This window comes from Python bivittatus, unplaced genomic scaffold, assembly GCF_059951505.1.
Source record: "Python bivittatus isolate LINGU-HERP-01145 unplaced genomic scaffold, Pbiv_v1 ctg000330_np1212, whole genome shotgun sequence".
Classification (NCBI taxonomy): domain Eukaryota; kingdom Metazoa; phylum Chordata; class Lepidosauria; order Squamata; family Pythonidae; genus Python; species Python bivittatus.
In genome coordinates this window covers 39,808,058-39,835,482 of record NW_028277058.1, presented here as the reverse complement: position 1 = coordinate 39,835,482, position 27,425 = coordinate 39,808,058, and the positions used below count along the sequence as shown (strand labels likewise).

The window sequence follows — 27,425 nt, the reverse complement described above, 5'->3', positions numbered from 1 at the left end:
CAGTGGAGTCCTTGGGGTTCTCTGAGCTTGGTTCCTTTCTTGCAAACTTTTCATTACCCGGCTAGGTAACATCTTCAGTGCTAGAATGGGATGGGATTAACACTGAAGATGCTACCTAGCCGGGTAATGAAACATTTGCAAGAAAAGAACCAAGCTCAGAGAACAAGGACTCCACCGTTCAACCCTCAGCTACGCATATTCGTCTATAATTCCCTTAGCCGAACTTTCTGAGTTAGCATGGACTGCCACCCCACTTACTCTTGTGACACTGGAGTCAAAAGCAACATCTTGAAATAACACATGCCTCCCATTACTTGTGCACTCACAGCGTATTCCTCCTCTCACGGTAGGACAGGGACTTCCTGAATTATTTGACGAGCCCTCATTATATCTTAGATGCACTCGTGCCTCTTTTTAATACAATTATTTCATCCTGCAATTTTACCAATTTCAACAGCTTGAAAAGAGGCAGTTTACAGCAGTCGATCGATGATCAGGCTAAGAAAGGCTCCTAAACGAACTAATCCTAAAACTACGCCTCTGAACCTAACTGCTAGGAAATCATTTTAAGACAACTCGAACGGTTTTAAGTCTCATTCGTGAAACATATGACTGTCATTTGAAATGCCTGTGGTTCAGCAGCACTAGGAGCAACCGAAAAGCGCGGCACGGAGCGCGATGCTCGAACCAAGGCATCAGCAGCGTTTCTGGTAACGGCTCCCCACGCTCGGGAGCCACGGGCGGCTGACTCGACACTCCGCTCCTTGCCGTCCAAACCAGAGGCTTAGGCAACGTGGGAGAATGGCGCTCCCTTGGCTTCGGCATCCGCGCCTTTAGCCGAACCGTTCCCACTTCCACCGCCAGCGAAGAAAAGCAGCCAATTTCCCGCCTGCCCGCCCTCAGCCTCGATTCCAGCAGCCCATGAGGGACAACGGCCCGCCCAAATCGCCCGAACCCCACGAAAGGCAACGTTCCAACAACGGCATCGCCTCCCTCTAAATCTCGCGCGATGTCCAGAGTGCCGCCCCTCTCGGGATCTCGCGCCTCTCCGCCTTCTCGCGAGGGGTGGGACTCTGGCCATCGCCAGGGCGGCCTCCGGGAGGCTGCGGAATCCCGGCGGCGCCTCTACGGGCCGACGCCGGCTTCCTTGTTCCCGACGGCCCTTGCCGCGGTTGGAGGGGGAGGACGCTTCCTGCCGGATTATTACCGCTCATGCCTGGTTGTCTGTGTGAGGTCTGATCTCTGACTGTAAGCACACCCGGGAGAAGAGAGACGCGTGTGTTGGCTTGTATGCGACAGCAGGGCTGCCGGGCCACCTTCGCTCCGTTAGCAAGCTTGGCGTGAAGGCCAGTGGCGCCGAATAAGCAACGGGCTGCAGGACAGACTTGTGGTGGGAAGCTTTATGTCTAGGTGGTGGCGTTCGCACGATGCAGGATGGTTCTGTTCTTCGGGATTTGTCTTCCAAGGCATTATAGCGCTTGCGATGAATAAGGTCTCTGACAGTTGAGCTTTGTTAGTATTTCCCAGTTACCACGAGTTACTTGGGAACGAGGGGAAGTTTCTCTGACCGGGAGGGGGCGGGGGCGCATCGTTGAAATTTAGCTTGTTTTGGCTGTTGTTTGTAACTGCATAGAATTGGAGGTTGAAATTGCTGTTCATATAGAAAAACCAAATTAAATAAAAAGAAACATTAATCCTGGAGCTGAATCTTTTACCTTATTGTGAGACTCAAAAACAACAACAAAAAACCCTGCAACTGTGCTCTGAAAGAAACTGAATGCCTGTCAGGCAGCTGTCATTCTGAGGGGACAGAATGAAGGCTTCCGTAGCAGAAGTAGCAGTTGCTCCTCTCACCTGAACCGTCATTCTTGAGCCAGAATGAGGAACTCCTGAAGGACTGAGGTCACAAGAAACTGGAAATGCTGCAGAGGCCCAAGGAAAGGACTGCTTCTTCCAGTCTTCTCTCTTCCTTTTTCCCATCTTTTCTTTCTTTTCCTCTTCCTTGCGGGGAGTGTAGGAATAATACATTCTCCTACCCACCTCACTTGCTAGCATTCCTCCAGTATGATATCATTGTATCTCACACACACTGATGGTTGAAGCCTGGATTTTTTAGTTGCTTCAATCCCTTTTATTTTAGAATTAATAATCTTAAAAATTTATTTATTCCATTTATGTCTGGACACAATCAGAAACTACTCTCGGTGGTTAAATATCCCACGATTCTATCTCATACTCTCATTCGTATACCCTTTACTTAAAGACATGAAATTTAATACAGCTCTCTGTTTGAAAGGCCTTGTAACAGTGCCCAAGCCATTTGATCACAGTCCTTTTTCAAGAAAATCTGAAACTTGAAATAGAATATTAGCTATCATCTTAAAAAGAATTCCTTCTCTGCCTATTAATAAGGACATCAGATAAATGAACTACTTGTTGAATTTAGTTCCTTTCTCTGTGCTTTAATTGCTTTGATCTCTTTGAAGGGTAAAGATAATAAATTGTAAATGGTAGCATCTCTTCATCCTTCTACTTTTCATTTCATTCTTTAAAATCTTCATTCAGTCCCTTTCTGCATTATGGTTCCACTTTATGGGAGGGTTGTTCTCATTCTCTGTTTCTTAGACCTTGTCCTGTAGACGGGAACCAGGGAAGGAGCCCAGACGTGGCAACACATTCCCAGATCCCTGCAGGACAGCCATGGCTTATGATGACTCCAAGAAAAAAGAAGGTAGGATTGTTTCATAATTTGAGAGGTGTTACAAAGAGTACGCTAGTCCAGCCCACGTCTAGGAGAAAAAGCCAGTGTCCTGCATGGATTGGGTTTCTGCAGTGTTTCAGATCCTCCCTCCTTATTCTCAAATTTGACAGAATCAGGACTGGAACAAGAGTCTCACAAAGGATAATGTAGATGTTGACAGTGTAGCACCTCCTAATTCTGTCAGCTCCATGGAATAATAATTCAGTTTAGGGACTGTATGCATAACTTCTACATAGCAGAATACTGAAATCTAGGCCCTTGTTTGTATGAGCAGCCTTTTCAGTTGTTATTATCCTAGGAAAGGAACTGAGTAAGAATAAAACTTCAGCCTTTCAAACAGCAACATACAGCTTAGAACCCACTGTTGTTTAAGTGTGTGTGTGTCTGCCTGTCTTGTCTGCTTCCTTTTCTGTATCATCTTTTATTTGAGGCCATAATGTGGTATCTTATAGTGAATGCTTCCCTTCATCTTAATTATGTTTCCTCTCTTAGACAGTGACCAAATAGATGATGTGGGACTAGCAGCTGGCAGAGCCCAACGAGAGAAGAAACGTTCCTATAAGGATCTACTTCGGGAAGAGGAGGAGATAGCTGCTCAGGTCAGGAAGAATGCAAAAAATAGACTGAAGGTGAGAGAGCTTCAAGATAAGAGGAGAAAAAAAATAATTCTGATTTTGTTAAAATGGTAGCAACTGAATTAGGAATGCAATGGCAATCTGTTTTATAGTTCAATGTTTTCATATTATGAATAGAAATACAAATTCTGGTATCTAAAAGAAGTTTAACTGTGAATGTTTAGGGACTGCATAAATGAAATTGTCATTACCGTTACTACTATTACAGTGGTACCTCGGGTTACGAACTTAATTCGTTCCGTGACTCTGGTCGCAACCCAAATTGGTCGCAACCCGAAGCAAATTTTCCCATAAGGTTCAATGTAAATATGGTTAATCCATTCTGACCCCTCCGAATTTGGTCGCCAGCCGATTTTGGTCGCAACCCGAAGCAAATTTTCCCATAAGGTTCAATGTAAATACAGTTAATCCATTCTGAAACATATGTATTTTATTTTTAAACCACAAAACCATGAAACAAAGTACAGTACAGCACAGTATGAAGAGGGAGAATGCTGACCTTGCTCGAGGCGACTTCTGGCGTGGAGGACAGGAAGGCGGGTGGGGAGGAGGTTATTGTTTGGAGGGAGAGTCCCCCTCCAAAAGGACATCGGGGAGATCTCCTTCAGTGGTTTCCTCTCTTCTTTGCCTCTTAGCTGCAGGCTCAGTTCTGGGGAAAAACCTGTCTAAAGTCAGTTGTTTTTTCCTGCGCTGCATAACCCTCTGGAAATGAGAGACCACGTTGTCATTCATCATGTTCAACACTCTGTTTGTCACAGTTCTGTTGGGGTGCTGCTTCTCAAAGAAATCCTGGCACTCATTCCATTTCTCCATGATGGATTTTAGCACATCACTGCTCACCTCCTCCCCGTCCTCCTCTTCCTCAGTGGAATGCTCCTCACCAAGCGCTTTCTGTTGCTCACTCTGGAGCTCAGCAAGTTCTTCTGTGGTCAGCTCCTCCTTATGGTTCTCAACAAGCTCCTCTATGTCTGCATCATTGACAACCAGACCCATGCTCTTGCACATGGACACAATCTCCTCCACTACCTCTGCATCAGACCCTTCAAAGTCACGTTCAGCGACACATTCTGGCCACAGTTTCCTCCAGGCTGAGTTTAAGGTCCGGCAGGTGACATCTTCCCAGGCTTTGTCAGTGAGGCTGATGCAGTGGAGGACATTGAAATGTTTCTTCCAGAATTCTTTCAATGTCAGGCCTAGCCCAAAGAACTCCTGGAGACCATGCAGGTTCAATCAGCAAGGTTTATTTGCCAGCACCTGTTTACAGAAATCTTCTTAGACTGACCAGCAGTTCCCAGGCACACGTCTCTACTATCTTCTGGAATGTTTAGGGATGCGCCAGCTTTCTCCGCTTATCTCCAGAGCGTTGCTCTGGAGACGAGAGCATCGTTTTCACCCCCCTTCCTCCATTCCAGTCCATCACAGTCAAGGATGTTTCCTCAGTGACATTGAAACACCTGGTGAAGAGCGCCTTTGTGTAGAGCTTCTTAAAGTTGCAGATCACTTGCTGGTCCATGGGCTGCAGAAGAGGTGTCGTGTTGTGGGGGAGGAACTTGACCTTTATGAAGTCATACTCGGCGTCCATATCATCCACCAAGGCTGGAGGGTGTGCCGGGGCATTGTCCATCAGAAGAAGGCACTTTTCAGGCAGCTGGTTGTCAGACAGGTATTTTTTAACGGTGGGTGCGAACACCTCATGCAGCCATTCCATGAACAACTGCCTTGTGACCCAAGCTCTCGCATTGGCCCTCCACATGACAGGCAGTCTGGCCTTGTTCACATTGTGCGCCTTGAACGCACGAGGGGTCTGGGAAGGGTACACCAGTAGCGGCTTAATCTTCAGGTCGCCGCTTGCGTTCGCACACAGCAAAAGGGTCAATCTGTCCTTCATGGGCTTGTGCCCTGGCAGTGCCTTTTCCTCCTGCGTGATGTAGGTTCTGTTCGGCATCTTCTTCCAGAAGAGCCCTGTCTCGTCACAGTTGAACACTTGCTGAGCGACGTATCCTTCCGCCTTCATGAATTCCTCAAATTCTGTCTTGTAGGCTTCTGCAGCAGCCTTGTCAGAACTGGAAGCCTCACCATGTCTTGCCACACTGTGGATGCCACTTCTCTTGCGGAATTTCTCAAACCAGCCTCTGCTGGCTTTAAATTCCTCACTTGCTGCGCTGGTAGAGGGGTTTTTCCGCAGTAAATCACTGTGCAGTTTCCTGGCTTTGTCACAGATCATAGCCTCACTAACGCTATCACCTGCCAGCTGTTTCTCATTCAGCCACACTAACAACAGCTTTTCCACCTCTTCCAGCACTTGTGTCCTCTGCTTGGTTAACATCGTTACTCCTTTTGCCACATCAGCTCCTCTGATGGCATCTTTATTCTTCAAAATAGTCGAGATGGTCGACTTCGCCATCTTGTACTCCGAGCCCAGATCAGTCACACGAATACCACGATCGTGCTTTTCTATAATTTCCTTCTTCAATTCGATCATTAGTATTTTCTTTAAAGACTTATTCTTGCCAAGCCTGCTCTGCAGTTTCTTTGGAGCCATGCTAACAAGCACACCAAAAACCTTCCAAAACGCCACGAAACACACCACAAGCCTCACCAAACGTCTCCTTGCTACCGCGATCTCGCCCACAGGAAGCCGCGACCGCGTGTCAGCAGGGAAAATGGGCGCGTATCCTGTTCGTACCCCGAGGCGGAGTTTGCAAACCGAAGCAAAATTTTGTGACCGGAGCTGGTCGTAACCCAAAAAGTTCGTTAACAGAAGCGTTCGTAACCCGAGGTTCCACTGTACTACTATCATTATTTCACTTTATATCCCATTTTCTACCCATAGGGGACTCCTTTCTGAAAAGTGGCAAGAATAGGGGCCAAGTGCAGCTCTTAAGAGAGTTTCCATAGTTAGAGAACCACACAGGAGAAGTCCTTCTGCTGTGGCCCAACAAACAGACCTTGGAAAGTAAAGGCATCTTCAAAAGAGTTTTTCCTGCATTTCTTAGCACCCAGAATTATCAAGATAGGTTTAGGGCTTTGAATGTTAAAATAAACATGTTAAACTGCTTCAGAGAGTAATTGCCAATCAGTGCTGAACTTTTAACCCAAATGTAATATATACCCAATATCATGCACTGCTGCATTTTTCACTAATTGAAGCTTTCAGACAAAATTCAGGAATACAGTAGCTTCATGTAGAGTACATTGCTGTAATCAGTTTGGGATGTAGCCCAGACCTGTGTAAGTGTTGTCAGACCCAGTTAGATGTACCTTTCACCACTTGGAATGTTAAAAATAGCTGAGAAGCACTCCCAGCTACTGCAGACCTATTCTTTCAGGTAGAGTTTAACTATCCAGAATAGGATGAACCCCAATCCTGAGCCAGGTTTCCTTCTGCCCAACAGCACTTCTGACATGTTTGTATTTAATTTCAGCCTTTTTACCTTTGACCATTGTTGAAGTTAGGCAAGTGTCAAAGAACTTAAAGGAGCTAGCTGTTATTATTATGTAAAATAGAGCAACTGAAAAATTGACAATAAAAATAAAAAATAATCTTGCTATATTGTCCATTTAATCAAGCATTCTGTTTCTAAATATGATTAGTGAATTTCCTCTGGAAACTTACAAGCAGATCATTATGAAGATCATAATTTCTGTCCTCTGTCTTTAATACTCATACTGTATATTGTTTTAAACATAAGAGATTTAATGTAGTTAGCATGTGTTGCAGATATGGATCGGTTTTATCTTTTAAAACCATCTCAGCTAAAACTGTATTTAAGCACTAACTTAACTGGTAACGATTTTTAAACTAAACTTACATGGAAATTAGTCCTAGAATTCCATGTAAGATAATGAGCAGCCTAGTACGGTATATGAAAACCAAATAGGTTAATAGTGGAAAGATGGTTCCCTCTTCACCAATCACAGAAATGCAACTCTTTATCCTCTGTTAGCCCCCAGTAGGCTATTAAAACATATGGGAGGGAGTGACTTCTCGGAAAGACTGCCATTCATAGTTTTTCGTTAAAACAATTATTTATTCAGTTTTCTCTTGATGGATAATTTCCCAAATCAGAATGGTTCCAGTTTACCTTCATTTTGTAACCACAGGATGTCATGTAATGAAGAATAGATATGCTAAGCATATACAGCGGTATTATCTATATCAGAATCAAGATCTCTGCCTCTCTCTCATACACACATGTCTAATTTTGTTACTTAAATGAAAGTTGTTTTCTTTGCAGGACAGCAACGTCTTCTTGCTGGGGACAGAGTCAGATAAGAAGAGGAAGCATTCCTCTAGCAAACATTGTTACAGAGGTAAGGCTGGCCAGTATAACTAGGGATGTGATCAAGGAAAACATTTGCACCTTTAAGGATCTAATGATACTTTTTAAAATATTAAAAATGTATGTTTATATTTCTTGAAGGCAATGTAAGGGATAGGGCCATTTTCTTCTACACATGTCATCTAAAACATGTTAGAAGACTAACAGATGAAAATAAATTTAAAAGAATTAGCCTCACATCTCTCTGCAGTTATCAAAATAATTATAAAATTGTGATGGCAGTAATTTGGTTTTAGTTAAAAATACAGATATAGCCAAGAGATTACCTAGGCAACAGAATAAAATTGCAGTTGCAGTGTATGGAAGAATTACAGAGGGGAAACAGTGTTCCTGATGACAGGAATTAAACTGTTTGAAAGAACATAGGAAATTTGTGGAAAACATTAAAAAATAACAAGAAATAATACCAGCAAGAGAAAAATGTATACAATACCTAGTATGTAACCCAAAGCTTCCCAAACTTTCTCAGTTCATAATGCCAGTGTCTCAGTAATTTTTCCACAGCGCGCCCATGGCAAAAGAAATACCTAATAGTTCTGTTTATTATGTAGTTAAGTCCAAACAACATAACAAGTATTTATGTCCTAGCAACTTAATAGCCATTTGAAAAAATAAAAAACATAAATTGAAAGAAAAAATATTTTCATTTCATTCTTAAATAATCACACTCACTAATAGGATGTGTTCACCTGGGCACTGCAGAGTTTCTTAAACCTTGGAATCTGACTGGACACCACCACCCTCATTTCCTGTTCCACATTGATTTTTGCACAGTACTTGCTTTTTATCACAGCAACTGCCAAAAGCCCAGCTTCACAAATGGGTGTTGCAAAAATGTAAAATATCCCATGGCACCCATGAGTTTGCTGTGGTGTCCTGTTTGGGAACCACAGATATAACCTGAATCTATTTCCATTTAGTTTCAACCCACTGGTTCTACCTTTGTTGTCTGGGGCAACAGAGGCCAAGTCCACTTCATCCTCTATACGATAACCCTTTAGAAATCTGAATATTACTATCCTGTCTTCCCTTGTTCTCTTCTACAGGCTAAACATGCCCAGCTCTATCAACTGTTCCTCACAGGACTTGGTTTTCAGTCTCCCCACCATATTGGCAGCCATCCTCTGAATTCATTGCAGTTTGATGATGTTCCAGTGGTGCCCTGAACTCGACACAGTATTCCAAGTGGGACCTGATCAAGACAGAGTGTGGGATAATTATTTCTCATGATCTGAACTCTGTGCTTCTCTTAATAGATCTCAAAATGCATTTGCCTTTTTAGTAGCTATATAACAGTGTTGGCTTGTGTTTAGCTTGCGATCTACTATAAACTCAGATCTTTTTCATATAGCTCCCTCAACCTAAACTATTCTTTCTTTTCTAAAATATTAGGTACTCCATACAGTTTGTCATCTGCAAATTTGACATCATCCCCTCAATACCTTAATCCAAATCATTAATAAAAATGTTGAATAGCTCGAGGTCCAGAACAGAATCTTATATCACTCCACTTGATACTACTCTCTAATCTGATATGGAACATTCTGAATGAGATTATTCAGTCAATTATGAATCCATCTAACATTTTTATATAGCTCATTTTTACCATTTTATTAATGAGGATATCACAAGAGACCATTGAATGTTTTGATGAGATCAAGGTACACTATGTCCACAGCCTTCCCCCAATCTGTCAAGCTAGTAAGCAGAACAAAATGTTAATCTGGCATGATTTGTTTGTGACAAGCCCTTGAATCATTAATTATTCCATTCCTATTCAAGTGCTCACAGACCTGCTGCCTGAGGATCTTGCCTAGTATAGACATCAAGTTGATAGGACTGTAATTTCCCAGGTCCTCCTTTCCTTTTTTTGAAGATGGATATGCCATTTGCTCTCCTCCAGTCTCCTGGAACCATGTCAATTCCCCAGAAATAAAGATTATAGTTAATAGTTCTACAATTATATCTGATCTTGGAGACTTGAGTTAAGTAAGGGTTCTTTTAATCTTTCCTTGTCTATCCTGAAGAGCACCTCCTTCCTCCTAATAGTGACACAACAATGTCAGCTAGGGCTTCATTTTCTTTCTGTGAGATCTTCAAAACATGTGTTAAGACATTCTTTGCCATTAGTTACAATCACCCAATACTAATTCATCCCTTTTTTCTAGTAACAAAGAGTAGTAACAGCCTCTTTGCTTCTCCTTTTGTTTCTAACCTTTCCCAAAATGCCTCTCTTTATTTTTGTTACAAGCATTTTTCATAGGTCTCAGCCCTTATATACTTTAGTCTTTTTGACATAAACCCTAGAGTTTCTAGCGCTTGCCTAGTATTCTCCTTTTTCTACCCTTTTTCTTTTCAGTATTTTAGGAAGCTTTGTGTGTATCCATACTTGTCTCTTTAGATGTCTCCTAATAGAAATTGTTTGGATTGTACAGATAGTCCTCGGATTACGACAGTAACTGGGGCTGGAATTTCTGTTGCTAAGCGATGTGGTCATAAAACACAACATCACATGACTGCATTGCTTAGCAACAGCAATTCTGGCATTCCTGGTTGTCATTATAACCCAGGGACTACATTCATTAAGCAAGGGCCTCGTGACCACAATGTGGGATGAGGTGGGAATTCTGGCAAGCAGGCTGGCAGGCGAGAGCTGTAAGCAAGAGCTGCAGGTGGGTGGGCCAGCACTACAGACTGTGGGCGGGCAGGAGCTGCAGGTTGACACTATGGAGTATGGGCAGGCACCGCAGGCAGGAGCTAATGAGGGTGGGCAAGTGCTACAGTGGGTAGGCAGGTTGGTGGGTGCCAGAGGTGGGCGCTACGAAGTGTGAGTGGGTGGGCAAAAAATCAGCTGGAGCAGGAGTGACTTGTAACCTCCTGCTGGTTTCCCTATTGACTTTGCTTGTGGGAAGCCAGCAGGGATGGTGGCAGATAACAATCATGTGATTGTGGGATGCTGCAACCATTGTAATTGTGATCTGGTTGCCAAGCACCCAAATCACAATCATGTGACTGCAGGGATATTGCAACAGCCACAACTTCAAGGACTGAGCATAAGTCCCCCTCGTTCAGCACCATTGCAACTTTGAACAATCACTGAACAAGTGGTTGCAACCTGAGGACTGCCTATACCTTCACTAGCTAAGCAGGATTTCCCAAGCTTCCCAAACACTCTTCTTCAGGATTTCAAGCGACTGGATCTGACCTACTGTCCATCTGAATTCATCAAAAACTTGTCACTTTCTCACATATTTTGGTCATTTTCCCTTCCTTCAGCCAATTCCTTGCTATTGGTAAAAATTAGGTCCATGATAGCAGACCCTTTGTTCCCTGTTCCACATTCTAACAAATGAAGTTGTTAACAAGAGAGGGAGTTTTGAGATCTTGGCAGAGTTTAGATTTCTAGCACATGTCAGGATAGTTAAAATCACCCATTGTTGCTATCACGTGCCTCTTTGAAAGTTTGACATCTGACCACAACAGTCTCATCCATATCTTCTGCCTATCCAGGCAATCTATAATAATTATATCAATTTTGTTATGAATTTCTGTGCAAGCATATGATTCCCTTATGCACAGTGCGATACCCCCTCCCTTTCTGTTGAGTCTCTTCTTTTTGAATAAGATACAACCATCTAGGGCTGTGTTTCCATCACGTGTGTCACTAAGTTTCAGTGATGCCTATGACATATTTATCATCTTGTGTTAGGGTTTCAGGTAGTATCATTCATCCCTACATGAATCATTAAAATATGATAATTATTGGTGAGTTTGAAATGTCTTGGCAACTGACATCACATCACATCCTGAGTACAGGCATCTGGAAGACAAGACACCTTTCACATGTTATATCAGATCTCTGCACTGCTACCTTGGTTCCTGAATCACAAACAACCACAACACTTTTCTTCCTTAAAGTGATTGTTTGGGTTTTTTGACCCAATGGGTCCTGAATGTCTTCCACCTTATTCTGAGAAGCCAAGGTTGGCACAGTTTACTTAGGTAGCCATGAATTATCTTCTAGAGCAAAAGTGTAATTTTTGTTGTCAAACTCCATTAGCACTGAGTATCTCCTGTTTCTCTGGGTCACATTTTTCTACTTGTCTTCTCTGTATTCACTTCCTTTCTGTGCCTGTCCTGAGGAATTTCTTCTGTCCAGGAATTTCTCACATTTCCAGGTGTGTTAAAACCATTCTCCAGTGTCACACATAGTAATTAACAACAATCTGCACTGCAATCAGCTATTTAATGGACAATCAACAGAAGTCAGGAAACAGCAGTAATCATTCAGCAGTGTCCATCTGCTTGGCTCTCCTATTCTCTTTTTCTTCAAATGGATTCTAAAAATAACTAAATTAGCTTCTACTTTCACTGATTAATACTGCATTACTTTTATTCATAGTTTATGATGTCTGCCTTTGAAAGTAATCAGGTGGATCAAAATATTGCTACTAGAATAATACTTTGGATTGGACATCATGATTATATTATAGCAGTATTCCATCTGTTCACCAGTTACTATTCATTTCTGAGTCTAGATCAAAGTATTGCTTTTGATCTCTAAAAACCTTTCTAGTTTGAGATCTTGGTATTTGAAGAGACTTTCCCCCCACATGTCTTAATCAGAATCCAAAGATAATCATCTGAGAAAGGCAAAAGCACAGCTGAACATTCTCTTGGGAGGTCAAAGGTGTCCACTGAGGGTGTGTGAAAAAAGTCAAGATGGCAGGTGTGATTGTGCAGTTGAAGCCCTGCCCTTTTATAATGTGTGTAATGTGCATGTACAAAGGGGCAGGCCTTTAGTCATATCACCCATCTTGGCTTTTTTTTTTTTTTTTACCTCTCTTCCTCTTTACATGGTAGGGTATTCAGTTGTGGAATACCCTGTCTCAAAAAACCTGCCTGGTACCTATTTAAGATATTTCTGGCCCTAGACAAAATCTGCTTAATTGTCTTAAGCCTTTTATGTTTTGGTTTCTTGCTATTCCAACCCTGTGTTTTGCTCCTTTGACCTCTGATTTCTTATTGTAAATATTTTTTCTGTTCCCTACTTAATATGATTTTAATATTTGTAATATTGTTGTATTTTGCAATTTTCTTTTAATTCTTGCAAATCCAAGAATGTAAGGTATGAGATGTTAAATAAATTGTTGTATTGTCTATTTTATTTATACAATTCACTAAAAGAGAATATAAGACTGCAAATACAAGACTAAGCAACCAAGAGCCTTAGGATCAAAACCTTTGTAAGGACCATGACTGAAGTTTTCCAGCTGGGTCAGTTAGTTTAAGAACCTGAGGTTAGGACAGTCTGCAAATGAAGATATAGTTGGTTTTGATGTGCTGTGCATTTATTTATTTTTACCTATTTTCTCTGTACTCCTTTAGACTTTTGTCCTTTTGAGCTTTCCCTGCCTTTGGAAACATCATCAAAGAGTAGGAACAAAGTAATTTTGAGTCCACTCTCTGCTGACACTGCCATGGATTTGCTTAAAGCCATCAGCACACCTTTAGCCACAGGCTCCAAATCATCTAAAAGGACATTGGAAAAATCATCTCATTCTTCATTCAGTGCTCCTGGTTATTCAGAGGGTAAGAAGGAACATCACAAGAAAAAGCTGAGTGGAAGCAGTGATCCACCCTTGGATGACGGTACTTTCCACAAATCCAAAAAAATTAAACCCCCATATGTAAACACGGAAATGCTGACCTTACGTGAGCCTGATGGCTTAAAAATGAAGCTAATCCTCTCACCAAAAGAGAAAGGGGGAAGCATAACAGATGATCCCTTTCCACATTCTGGAGCTACAAAAAAGGCCTCTAAGAAGTCTATTCGGGATGAACAAAGCTCGCTGCTCCCAAGCCATGATACACACGCCTTCCTGAAATCATCCCGTAAGAAGCACAAGCCACCTTCAGATCCACATCCCCTTCCTGCTGCTGAGGGCTTTAGCCCAGATACATCCCTCTTCCCAGAAGGCCAAAGCAGTGACTTTGAGCTTTCAAGCTTGGAACCACAAATGGAATCCGGATCTTCATCTGGAGGTGAGTTGGAAGCTGGAGAACTAGTCATTGATGATTCATATCGGGAGATAAAAAAGAAAAAGAAATCGAAGAAGAGTAAAAAGAAGAAGGACAAGGAGAAACACAAGGAGAAAAAACACTCTAAATTGAAGAAGAGTGCTGGACTCTCTTCATCACCAGCAGCAGCAGAAATAACACAACTGCCTGTTTCTCCAACCAACATCCAGTTTGCTGTACCTGCCCCTCCTCCTCCCCCACCGCCACCACCTGTTTTCTATACAGATGGCCAGAATGAGAAAAAGAAGAAGAAAGAAGAAAAAGACAAGATTGAGAAAATAGAAAAAGATAAGGTAAACATCAATTGCACAGCAAGCGAGTACTATAAGTTATGGTTGCTTCTTGTAATAGCATATTCAAAATATTCTTCATAACACCAGATCTTGAGCCATAATATGCTTTTTATTCCAGAAGTTTTTGTGTTTAAAAATGTTTTAGATGCTGCCTTTTTTAATTATCATCATGAACTGCAGGCAATGAGAAATACTGCATCTTTGTAAAGTGCCCATTTTTCTCCAGCTGTAGAACTATGGTTTGTAAAAAAAAAATAACTAATAGACACACTCCATAACAAAAAGTTCATCCCAGTTATTAATGTGTAAAGACATGCACTATGAGATGGTTTTTCAGATATTTCTGTAGACATTAGAAAGAAATTGATACTAGTACATACTGTAAAATATTATCTCCCTCCCCCTTTTTCTAATTAGCCAAAGAAGAAAAATATGTCTGCCTACCAAGTATTCTGTAAGGAATATCGTGTGAACATTGTGGCTGAGCATCCAGGAATAGGTAAAATAACAGCCCTGTAAGGGTTGGGTTTTTGTTGTTTGTTTATTCCAACCTCTATTTTATTTCCTCTAAATTATTTGCATAAAGATAAAATACTCATTTGAAAATATATGTTTCATAAAGATAAATTACTCCTGAAGTAAGTCAGGAGATTTTACACACACACACACACACACACACACACACACACAAATACATTTTTAAAATCCACACTTTCAGAAAGAGTTACTTCCTCATAAGTGTCACCATGAGAAAGTGCATTTCTTACTGATACCATCTGCCATTCCACTTTCCACTCAAGAGAATTATTGGAGCAGCTGACCACAACATTTGAACCTGCATTAAGATAAGAAAACAAATTACATATCATAGAAGAAACATTTCATATTCAAACTTAAAAAGACTTTTTAGCCAGTTGCCAAAAAATACAAAACTTGGCATTACGTGAACCATTCTGATGGGAAGACTCCAAATTCAGGATATCACCACTGAAACGTCTAAATTTCCAATTAGTCTCTTCCTCACTATTAACAGCATTAGAACCGAGAAGAATGTTTGACACTTACTGTAATAACTTGTCTGGCTCATATGCGACAGAAGGCAATCTTTAAGTTAGAACTATAAAGGACTAATTTTAAAGAACAGAAAGGTATTTTCTAGTTCTAATCTAGTGCCTGTGGTTTAAAACAATTGCAGTTTCTGATCAAGGCAGGCCCACATAAAACATACTACGATAATTTAAACAGTATTTTGGTATATTTTAAAACAAAACCATAAGACAGGGCAAACAATGTTTTAATTCTCAAAATAATGTGGCCAATCCTAATTCAGGTTCTGAGTTTCCCTTTCTAATCTGGTCACAGACCTTTTGAACTAAGCATGTTGTCAGGCAGTGTAGCTTGGTGCAAATGCTGAAACAATCTGCAATATTTTTACAGTGTAGAGAAACATTTACATAAATAAGAAATAAAGAAAAGTAGTTACTGAATTCTTATATAAGTCAACTGAATTCAATTCAATTCAGTTCAACTCAGAATTCAGTACCAGAGTTTAAGGAGATCTATTCTCAGGTAAGTACATATACTGTAGGATTGCTACCTATCATTGTAAGATAATTACTTTAGCAAATGTTTTTAAAATTCTTGGTTAAAATGGGTAGCTTGGTTAAAGTATAAATTGGTTTCCTCTCAGCTCAGTTGAATGTTGATGACTGCATTACACCCTAAATAAAATATGGCTGCTATCCTAGCTATAATCAAATATGTTAGCGACTAAATTTGCAGTATCAGAAGAGAAACAGGCAAGCATACTAATTTTTGTTGAGTGTCTAGGTAAATGAATAGTGCATTAACAGACTACCAATAAGATTCATTTGTTTTACCAATCCTCTTCCTAAATGTGGACTGGTATTAGCTAATATAAATCAGGGTAATTAAGTATCCATCTTTTATTTTGTTCTTTTAGCAACCAGATTGTACCAGATCCTTTTGCTCAGAATTTTGTTAGAATTGCTTGCAGTCTTATGGTAGTAGTTTATACAGCAGAAGTATATCAAATTATTAATTGTGGGATGGTTTCACTTTCTATATTTAATATAAAATCTGACATGGGTAGCTTTACATGTATATAGTTAATCAAAGAATATTTATCATTACATGTGTTGTTAATGTATCTTATAATGGATTGGGCTATTAATTAAATGTTCATGAATCAGATTCCTCATTAAAACTAGAAAATACCTGTTTTTATTCTGAACTGTTCACCTTCTCTGATTTCCTGCTAGATTTTGGTGAGCTGAGCAAAAAGCTAGCAGAGGTTTGGAAACAGCTTCCAGAGAAAGATAAGCTGGTAAATATTTGAGAAGACATTTTAACAAAAAAAATCTGAGTTGGCTTGTGCCTGGGACGTTGCCACCATGGTGCTTGCATTAATTTACTCCCCAGAGTAGTTTATGTATAGCAGTCCCCTCCACACGTTAATAATTATGAAATACTTGGGATCTAAGTACTTTTAACTATGTGGGCTGCATATTTCGCTAACCAGTTGCCTAAATAATACGATTTTTCACATTAGTTTGCTTTCCCTGTTCTTTGCAGGTTTGGAAGCAGAAAGCTCAGTATCTGCAACATAAGCAGAATAAAGCAGAGGCTACGACAGTGAAGAGGAAGGCCACCTCATCAGAAGGTGCCCCAAAATTGAAAGGTAACTTCCACACTCCATTATATTCATATGTTTTTCTTCCAAGATAATTTTATATCTTATTTTAGTGGCAACTAAATATACTGGGATGTTTGTGTGTTTCATCAAAGTGTTCCAAGATTCCAGACTTGAATTTCATCATTAACAGCTGATGGGAGATTGGCAAAGATTGGGGGTTTGGTTTACTCCCAGACCTCAGAATTCAAATATGAAGGTCTGAGAAGTATCAGGAAAGCTGCTTTAGGCCAAGATTGACAAGTTTTTTTATTAGTCAGAATACCTAGAATAAGTCTACATAAATGGGAACAATGAAATATCAGAACACCTTAGCCACTTTTATGACATTGTGTATTGAACTGATTTGACCTTCAGATAATTATCAGCTGCCTTTTTGAAATAAAGTAATAGAATGAAAGGTATGAGAGATTGTGGGAAAGCAGGGGCCAAGGAGTTGGGTTATCTGAGAAGAGGCAGCGCAGTCCAGATGTGAGAGATGTGGGAAGAGCACATTTCAGAGACTCCACTTAAATTAACTCATTGTAACCAAAGTTGAGGATTTACTCTTATTGTTTTCAAGATTCTGTTTTTAACCCAGACTAGCATTAAAGATACTTTCTTGAACTCTGTGTTATTCTTGCTTTTATCAGCTGGGTAGGGCTTGACCAAAGGACAAAACACTCTTATCCAGCCAAAACCTTTAATTCCATGAATTGAACTATCAATATAAAGTATTTACAATGTGGAATAGGCACAAATATGAAGAGAGGGGAACTTTGATGAAGCAGTGATGATAGAACTGTCTTTCTCAATCTGATGCTGTCCACATATGTTATATTTCATGCCCCACAACCACCTGGAGATTGTAGGAATTCAAATCCAACATAACTGGAGGTTAACAGTTTAGGGAATGCTTCTTTGAACAGTGAGAATGCAAACATAAGTTATTTCAGTTGTGAGGGATTATGATTATGATTATTAATTAAAATTCTATACTGCTGACTCTCAGTGACTCTGGGCAGCTTTTCTGGCCCTTCTTTTCCCAAAGGTCATGCATTAGAGGAATGTTCACATATATGAGGATATTCCCCTATCTTAACTTTTTTATATATTGCATAAGCTGCACAGTTTTTAAACTATCAGTTTTATTGTCTGTTTTCAGCTTCTCTAACAAGTGTGCCTTCACCCCATAAAAAGTCCCCAACCAGCACTGTGGTATTATCCTCTTCACCAGTGAAGGTTCCTGAGACAGATCCCATTGATGTAGCTGCACATCTGCAATTACTGGGAGAATCTCTGAGTCTTATTGGCCACAGGCTGCAGGAGACTGAAGTAGGTACAAGAGCTATCATACAGTTTCATTTATATTTAGTATTTGTAGAAATTAAAGAAGATGACAGAGATATGCAAGATCTGTTGCCAGGGCAATGGGGGGTGGGGGGTTGAAACATATTTTATGTCCACAATAGACAGACATTTGGAAGCTGTTCAGACATTTCCCTAAATCACTGAATTATAGGAAGGAAGAGGAGATATGGCAGTCAGACTTGTAAGATTTTGTTATTATAGCCAATCACAATAAAAGTAGTATTAGCCTTCCTGTGGAGTTGATGTCTTGGTCTGGTCTACCTAGTGGGGCTGACAATATTGTTCTTTAGTCAGACCGTGGGTGGATAGTCCCTAGGTCGTATGTGGGCCTCAGATCTAGCTTTTCACACTCCAAGATTACATTGCTAAAATTTGCCAGCAGATATCTATTTTTGGTAGCATGAGTTTTCACTCTTTTTAAAAAATAACCACTGAAATAAATCTAACTCACCTATTTTGCTATGCCTACAAAAGTTGGAGTTGAAAATTCCAGTCCTACCCCCTTCAGTGAGTGTTTAAGGTTAATGGGAGTTGCTATCCCATAAATCTGGAGGATGCGAGGTTGTGGAAGGCTTGTACTGTAATCTGCAAAATTCAGTATTATTGGAATGGGCTGGATATAACACTACTTCTGCTTCTTGCTGCTCTAAAGTTTCTTATCATTTATCAAGATTTTGCTGTTGTAAATCATGAAGTTTCTAACCTTCATGATTTCAGAGTTTCCACTGATTGTTTAAAAACTGAATTACTTGAAAAGAAGAAAACAAAGAAGGGTATAAATCTCATTATTCAGCATGAAAAATAACTTATCCCAAGACCTGAACTTATATGGTGAAGGCAATTGGAAGGTGAATTAGAACAGACAAAAGAAAATACTTCATCATACAGCACCTAATTAACCTGTGACATTCACTACCATAGAATATGGCAATGAGTATCAACAAAAATGAATGAAGGACAGATATATCAAGAGCTATTAGTCTTGGAGCTGCAAAGTTACCTCCAACCTCCAAATATAAATTGCTGGGGAAAAACATTGGAAGTGTGCTATATCTCCATTCCCCTCTGAGAGCATCCCAGAAGCATCTAGTTATCTGATAAAAAAAACTAAATGCTGGACTAAGATGGGACTTCTGATCCACCATGATATTCTTACATGTTTATGGAATTATACTGTAGAATAGATTACTGAGAAGCCACCTAAACAGGAAGCAAGTATGGAGGCTCTCCATTTTAAATATATTAGCTTGCTGAAGCTCAGTATGCTTAATATGTTAACTGCATACCCAGCATGAGTATTCAGGTTGAGAATCAACATGGCTTGTATATTTTAATTATTTATGCAGTGCTACATTTTGTGTGTGCTACTTTATACACCTGTGGCAGAGAATGTAGCATTTCTTGCTATCGGTATGCTTTCAGGAGAATTCATGTTCACTCATTTCTCTGTGCATGATTCATTTGTAAAAGCTTCTTCACAGAGCAGAATAGGGCTGCTGAATTTGAGGGAATACATGCTGGACTTAAAACAAAAAGGATACATTGATAGTGAGAATATTAGATTAACAACTTTTCTCATTCCTTTTTGGCCTCCTAGGGAATGGTAGCTGTATCAGGAAGTTTATCAGTACTCCTGGATTCAATTATCTGTGCCCTAGGCCCTTTGACATGCCTAACATCCCAGTTACCTGAGCTAAATGGTTGCCCCAAACATGTTTTGGTAAGTTACATTTTATTCCCAAGCTATGCTACTGTGTCCTAAAATCTGGTTGTGGCCACTTACCTGGTAACAAAGCCAATTTGTAATTGTCATAGCATACATTATCCCTTCCTCTAGTGCTGCCTTTCAACACTGTATCATGTGATGCAATACCCTATTTCCCTATAGTTCATATAATGAATTTTTAGACAGGATGTGTTGTATAAAGATTCGTTGTGATGGTTGACAGATTTAAGCCTTTCTATACAATTAATATGTGGCTTGGTAGATAAAAATTATGTATTTTGCATTCTATTCAGGATCACATTATTCTGTGCTTGAATTTACAGCTCAGGGTTAATCCAGTTTTCTTAAAGTGTAATATTTTATATGTAAGACAATACGCTATATACTGTACTGTATATATGCCATAGTGGAATCTTGGCAAAAGAATCATTAATGTCTTCTCCCCAATGCATATACTACATTGAAAATATCTGTTGGCTTTAAAAAGCCTGTTTCTTTGGTAGTGAATAAAGCTATGATGCATTGTTCCAGTGTAGAAAAAATGTTTATAATTTATTTTCAAATGCAAATGCAAACAAATGTATTTCCTTTCACCACTGGAGTTAGGCAGCCAATAAATTTTAATTAATTAATTAATTAATTAATTAATAATAATGAAGAGTTTGCTGATTTCTGATTTTCTTTTACCATTTTTTAAAATTCTTTTGAGATTGTGTCTCATACTTACTATCCTAGAATCTATTTTTAGATTATTATTTTTTTTAATGTTAGCAGTAACACCAATCTTTAGCCAAAGAAAAGCTGCCCTCTTACATTTTATGGATGGATGGATAGAATACTATAATTTTGTTGTAAAAAAGCAGCTTGCATGGGATGGGTGGGCTATCCAAGTTTACTTAGTTTTGAGCCTGAGTAGAGGTTTGGATCTTAGTCTCCCTGGTATTCACCTGCCATTCTAGCTGCATTAGCTTTGAAAGACATTCTTTCCTCCTCTGAGGTATTTTTAAAAGATAAAGAGATTGTGCCTCATGCAATCTACTGTTTATACTTTCTTCCAGTAGCTGGCTCTCCTACATAAATGGTTATATTTGAGATACTGTTTAAAATATTTAAGCCCTGGCTTCCCAGGATGCTCAAAGCAGCTTAAAAATTAAAGCATTCTAAACAGCAGCAGCTAATACTTACACATATATAAAAAGTAATATAGTGGCAATGTAAGCTAAAAATCAGCACCCTGAAAATTGATAAAAATCTAAGCAAGAAAATGTAAGTATAGGTAGTCATCGCTTAATGTGCATTTGTTCAGTAACTGTTCAAAGTTACGACAGTGCTGAATGAAGGGACTTACGACTGTTCCTTGAAGTTCTGGCCATTGCAGCACCCCCACAGTTATGTGAACAAAATTTGGGCCCACTCAGGTTCACTTGCATTTATGAACACCTTTTGGCCTACCTGCTGCCCCCACTGCCCGGCCTTACCCGCCACCACCGCACCCACCACACCACACACTACTATTATACTGGCTGGGGCCTTTTTTCATACCGCCTTCTCCTCTCGCGCGCCATCTAGGGCCTCTGCACCCACCCAGGGCTTCCATTCACACCAGAGTCCTTCTTTAGCACTGGCACACTGCCCCGCCACCCAGCCCTGCCCACCACCACCAGGCCTGCCGCACCGCATGCCACTACTGTGCATCTGTTGTGCCCACCCAGGGCCTCGGTTCGTGCCGGGGTCCTTCTTTCACACCGGCACAGCCGGGACATTCTTTCATGTGCTGGGCTTCTTTCACAAAAGAAGGCTCTGGGTGGGGCACGAACAAAGCCCCGGCCAGTACAGTAGTGGCATGAAGTACAGCAGGCATGGCAGCAGTGGGTAGGGCTGGACAGCGGGGGCAGCTGGTGGCAGCAGGTAGGTGGGCAGCCAAAAGGGAAGAGATGATGGGGGAGATAGGCAGCTGGTGGGATTCAGTTAACATCAGCAACAGGGACTGCTGGGATTGCTGTCACTAAACAATGCGGTCACATGACATTGCACTTTACAACCACATCGTTTAGTGACAGAAATTCTGGTCCCAATTACCATTGTTAACCAAGGATTACCTGTAGAAGGTAGTATATTCCTTGGACGTTTTCATAAACAGAGTGTTCTTTCTTTTATGTTTACACTTCTACATCTTACCACATCCTGAAAAGCAATAATACATTTACTATAAGTGGGGGAAAAGATACTTAAAGCCAGAACATTCATTTAATCCTGTTAAATTAGGGTGTACTGTGGAGCATCAATTCATAATTCCAATTGGCAAAATGAGTTTTTCATCCTGGCTTGGAAAGGGCAAGGAGCCCCACCTTTTTTCCTAACTGGTAATTGAGATAGCAGCTCTCTTCTAATTGCACAGGGCTTTGGAGAGTGTATCATAGCTAAAAAAAACCTCTAACTTCCTGTCCCATTCCAAACTAAAAAGGAGGGCCATTCTTTGCAAGCTTAGGAGTGAGTTACTTACTTCTGGCTCTGAAGGGGGAGCTGAAGAGTTCCATTTTGACAGTCCAAATGCCTCAGCTGATCCCTCTAATTCCAAAGGTGGAGAGGAGATGCTCTCCATGTTTGAAAGTGCAGCAAAAAAAAAAAAAAAAAATGGGGATAAAATGTTCAGTGGAATCTGTTTATTTAATTCACTTACTTCTGCCATAAGTCCCAATGAGTTTAATAGAACTTAGATGCAATTTTATACCTGATTACCTGAGAGGGAGCAAATAAAATTTCTAACATCTGCTTCTTTATTAGCTTTATAACAATTATATAATCCAGGTCAGAGGAGATACAGTCTTTTCTATCTGTTCAGAGTAGGGACAAGCAATAAGTTTGTGATCATAAGCTGCAATATGGTAGAGACACCGTGACATGATCAATCATGGCCAGGGCTGAAATTTTCAGTCATTTTTCTAGTGCATATGTGAAGGGAGAGCGTTGAGACAAAATGCGTATTATGTGAAGTGGGAAATTGTCACACCTATTTCAGCTGTTTTTAAAAAAAACAAAACAAAAACAAATAGGAAAAATCATAGTGAACCAAACATTGAAGATTTGTTGTCAATTTGGGCAATGCAGAAATGGGGCTGGGAAACCATGACTTGCTTGTCTGTTCCAGAGAAAGGTCACAGTTGTGAAAATACTGGTTACCCGTCCATATTTTAAGTGGTGGGTTTTTTCTTAAATATTCTGTTCAAGCAAAAAGCATTTCACTTTGCAATATGCATATTGAATTAATTTAATGTTTTTGTCTTTTCAGTCAAACACATTAGATAATATTGCCTACATAATGCCTGGACTCTGACAGAAAAGGGAGTGTGGAAAGTAATCTACTACCATGCAACTGGTGTGTGTACATATATATTGTATTCTTCAAGACTCAACCTACAGAATTTTAAACATTTTTGTCAATAATTGTTTAACCTGATTTTATGAAAAGTCCTGAACTTAATTTGCAAGAATTGGAGGATGTTTTCTTAAGTCTGTGTGTTTCTATATAACTAGAGTTTAGCAATCTTTTGATATATGAGCCTTAATATGAAAGAAAAAAATGGAATTGTTTTAATTAGAAATGTCAAACAATTTGGGGCAAACAAGTGCCATGGACCCAGTACCACTAATATTTTAGATATAAAATAATACTTCTCTGAGTGGAAACAGTTTGGAGAAGAAATAATTTGCATGTTGTTAAAAGTAATGCTGGGAAAAATGTTTTTTTGTCTTTCCCTAAAGAAATGTTCTGACATTAGGACTTATTAAATGTTCCATTCATTGATTGGCAGGGCTAATACAGATTTGGGAGTGAATGAAATCAAAATTAAAAATGGCTACAAATTTCAGAGTGAATGAAATCAAAATTAAAAATGGCTACTTCTTTAATGTGACTGCTTAAAGCAGCTCTATTTTTCCCCAGACACAATTGCTTTAATAAGTAGCAGAGAGGTGCTAATTCATGTTCATTCAAGTTCTGAATCAATTCTTCCAAATCGTTTTCAAAACATGTATAGCACTAGTAACTACTGTATAGAAATGTAGTATTTCACACAATGCTCAGATTATGAGAAAAAAGAGGATTCCTAGCCCACAATTCCCATCTCCAAGTTCTTCACATTTAGATAGTGACTTCTGAAACAGTAGCTAAAAATACTGTCATAGAAGGTAAGAAGGTCCCACCAATAATTCAAATTCTAGTTTAGCATTCTTACTACCAGCAGTGAACTGACTTCTTTCTCTTGTGGTGCTGATATTCATGTAGAGGCAGTTAGAGAGGTGATATTTAAGGACTTACTAATGAGAGGAAGAGAAATCCAGTATCCCAGCACAGGCTTTAGTGCTCTGAATCTGTTCTTCTCTGGGAAAGCACTTTGTACTCCATAGGATTAAGTATGGCATTCTTAACGTGAGTATTTACATTTTCCTGTATGTATTTTTGTATATAGCTGTAATTAAAATACAAAAAAATCCTTCCATTAATATTGTTCAGAAAACATGTATTGTTTTTATCCTTTGTACACCTTTGTCAGAATCAAACTTCATGTTATAGTGTAACAGGTATTGATTCAAAAGAGGTTTTGAATTTAAAAAAAGCATTCAAATGGAAACAGCAATAGTGGGATTGAGGAAACAGATGAAACAAATGTCAGAACGTTATATTGTATGTCATGTACCCTTATCACATAGGATTTAAGAAATTTAAAACAACAGAAAGCAGGATAATTTTGAGTCCAAGACTAAATATACACTGTTTTCCTAGGCTCTTAGAGTGGATATTTTTCATATTGGTTGAAAATTAAATTGACTGGTTTTCCATTGTTTCCCCTTATACTTCCTCTAAATAGTGAGGCACCCCCTCCCCCATTCCTATCCCCTAGTTAAAGCTGCAGACTAAAGTACTATAGCGTAACTAAATTCATGTACTGGGGGCTAATGATTTGAGTTTTTCAAAACTTATTCAGATCTGATGTTACTTGAAGTGCTATAAGCAGTATAAGAGGAGCTTGGTGTAGTGGTTAAGGCATCAGGCTAGAAACTGGGAGACTGTGAGTTTTAGTCCTGGCTTAAGAACAAAGCCAGCTGGATGACCTTGGGCCAGTCACTCTCTCTCAGTCCTAGGAAGCAAGCAATGGCAACCACTTCTAAAAATCTTGCCAAGAAAACTGCAGGGACTAGTACAGGCAGTCACCAGGAGTCACTGACTCAAAGGCATGTGCACACACAAGCAGTATCTGAGCAATGAAGAAGATCCATCTTTGGATTTGGACATTTAGCAGAATCATTTAGTTGCATTTTATGTTGTATCGCTGCTTTGGGAAAGTTCTTTCAAGGTTTCAGTCACTGAGTGGAGAGATAAATTAGGAGTCTGATAGCACCTTTTCCAACTAACAAATTTTATTAAAAGGAATAATCAGATACCTTGCATCTGATTAAATGAGCTACAGCTCACAAAAGCTTATGCCTTTTAATAAAATGTGTTAGTTGGTTCTGCCAGACACCTGATTTTTGCCACCATAGACTAACAGAGCTCTCCTCCTATGAGCGTAGAAAGGCGATTTTTGCTGATATCCTCTTGTCCTGTGCTACCCCACCAACAGATGTATCCAAATTTGCTACAAAAGCTTGAGAAAATTATTCAGAACAACACAGAATGAGAGCACAGGAAAGTCAGAAACAATTGCCTTCTTCCACTGGAATAAATAATCTGCCGTCAATTAAAGGTTTTAATTCATAAGGAGACATAATATTTGGCTAAGTTTTCAGCATCTTAGATTAAACACAGGAAGATCTGCTTCACATTTGCCATTAGCGTTTATGGCAGACTTGATGTTTTTACACACACAAATGTACTTGATGTACCTTTATTTAAAATTTGTACACATTTGTATAATATATATCTTGTCATATTTGATACAGGAGGGTTTTGAACCTAAATTTTAGTTTTTTTTTATATATTTGTTAGTTCCTGCATTTAGCCTTCTTGTTATTGTACATAAGCTTTTTTATACCTGAAAATTTCATTTTGATTAATTTCATATTTCCTCCCAGTATTTCATGTACAGGTTTTTCAGTATCAGAAAATTATGTATCCCTCTGCCATCGGTCTGACACTATCCTTATATTATAATCACCTATATATGTGCCTCTATAGGACTCTGTACTCTATGCCATCTTTTTTTTCATTCTGCCTCAAGGTTGTCATAGTTTGAATTCAGTCAGTGTGGTCTACCAGGAACAATTATAAACTCTTCAGCTGTAAGATGTTTGTTGGTAATTTTCATGTGAGATTTGTGGGTCAGTTCTGCAGGCATTTGCAGGCATTCATAACACTCTGGGTCCCAAAATGGCCCACACCAAGTTTTGAAAAGCATAATATTTACGTAAAGCTTGGAAACTTGAGCCTGTAACATGTGGGTACTGTACATTCTTACATTGCTTTTGACATGAACTTGACGATTGTTTTAAAATAGAAAATTTTGACCCCATATACTTCAGCATATCAAGCAAATTGTTGCTATTAAAGTTATTAGCAAGAAAGATGCTTTGTTTTTGAGATGTTATTTCCTATTTCCACATTAAATAAAATCTACATAATAAAATACCAAAAAATTAGTACTACAGTCATGATGCAAAATGTCTTGAAATAATTAGTAATCCAATATAGTTGTACTGTTAGATTTAAAATTAATCATTCAAATGGGTGTGTTTTGCAGATCCATATACTGTACATATAAGTTATCCTTTTCTGATAAGGAATTAAAGCATCTTGGAACTTTCCAATATTCCAGTGGAGATTTAGAGTATGAATACTAATTATGCATTAATGGTTTGGAGGCTACAGGTGTACCTTTTAAAGTTGCAACCCATTTAAATTTATAATCTTAGATCTCTCTGTATCAGGATGAGGAATCAGGAATCCAAAAGTGCTGTCAACAGATATGCTTTACTGAGTCTACTCAACAGTGTCTCTTTCCTGCATTGACTTGATATTTGTAGCTCTGTTAGCCTCTGGGTTTGGATGGGAAAAGCAGCAGAAGTCTGACAACTTGGGCATCTATAATCACCTAAACGTTGCTATTGAAAAAGAACTGGAAATAATCAGGAATGGCAGATACCTCAACTCGGCCGTAATGTCAGGAAAGCGCTTTAAAAGCAGGTTTAGCTTAATACAATAAGGTTTTGATTGTGGCAGAGCGAGATGGACTCCACTCTGTCCAAGCTGCTTTCTCTGGAGCAGGCCCCCCGAAGAAGCTACCAATACTAGGATGACTGGGAACGGCTTTGCCACCCATAGTGGCATCATCCAATTGTCGCTGCCTGCTGTCATCGGGCAACAAATCCTTCTCTACAGCAAGAGCCTTGTAAAAGACTACATTCCCGGGCGTGCTTGCAAGGAAATGCGTCCCCCGAAGTTAGGGAACCTTATCGCTGGCGAAGATGCTTAACAGCGACCCGCTTCCTCCCTCAGCTTTCATGTTAAATTCCGCCCGCAAAGGCGG

At 39.6% G+C, this 27,425-nt stretch overlaps 1 protein-coding gene across 5 annotated transcripts; it reads left to right on the top strand.

The window, feature by feature from the left end:
• Positions 1–1,065: 1,065 nt before the first annotated feature.
• On the top strand, positions 1,066–26,491 carry HMGXB4 (HMG-box containing 4). 5 transcript variants are annotated; one of them, XM_088141079.1, is made up of 11 exons: positions 1,066–1,492; positions 2,626–2,731; positions 3,254–3,390; positions 7,635–7,710; positions 13,128–14,113; positions 14,531–14,612; positions 16,396–16,460; positions 16,709–16,814; positions 17,971–18,140; positions 19,774–19,896; positions 23,192–26,491. In XM_088141079.1, the coding sequence occupies exons 1-11, from the start codon at positions 1,403–1,405 to the stop codon at positions 23,234–23,236; spliced, it is 1,986 nt and encodes a 661-aa protein (XP_087997205.1). In that variant the 5' UTR covers positions 1,066–1,402; the 3' UTR covers positions 23,237–26,491. The 5 variants fall into 5 exon arrangements, with proteins under 5 accessions (XP_087997205.1, XP_087997206.1, XP_025024311.1 ...); XM_088141080.1 differs by having other exon boundaries at positions 1,066–1,512; XM_025168543.2 differs by having other exon boundaries at positions 1,066–1,248; positions 23,192–26,490.
• Positions 26,492–27,425: the final 934 nt, after the last annotated feature.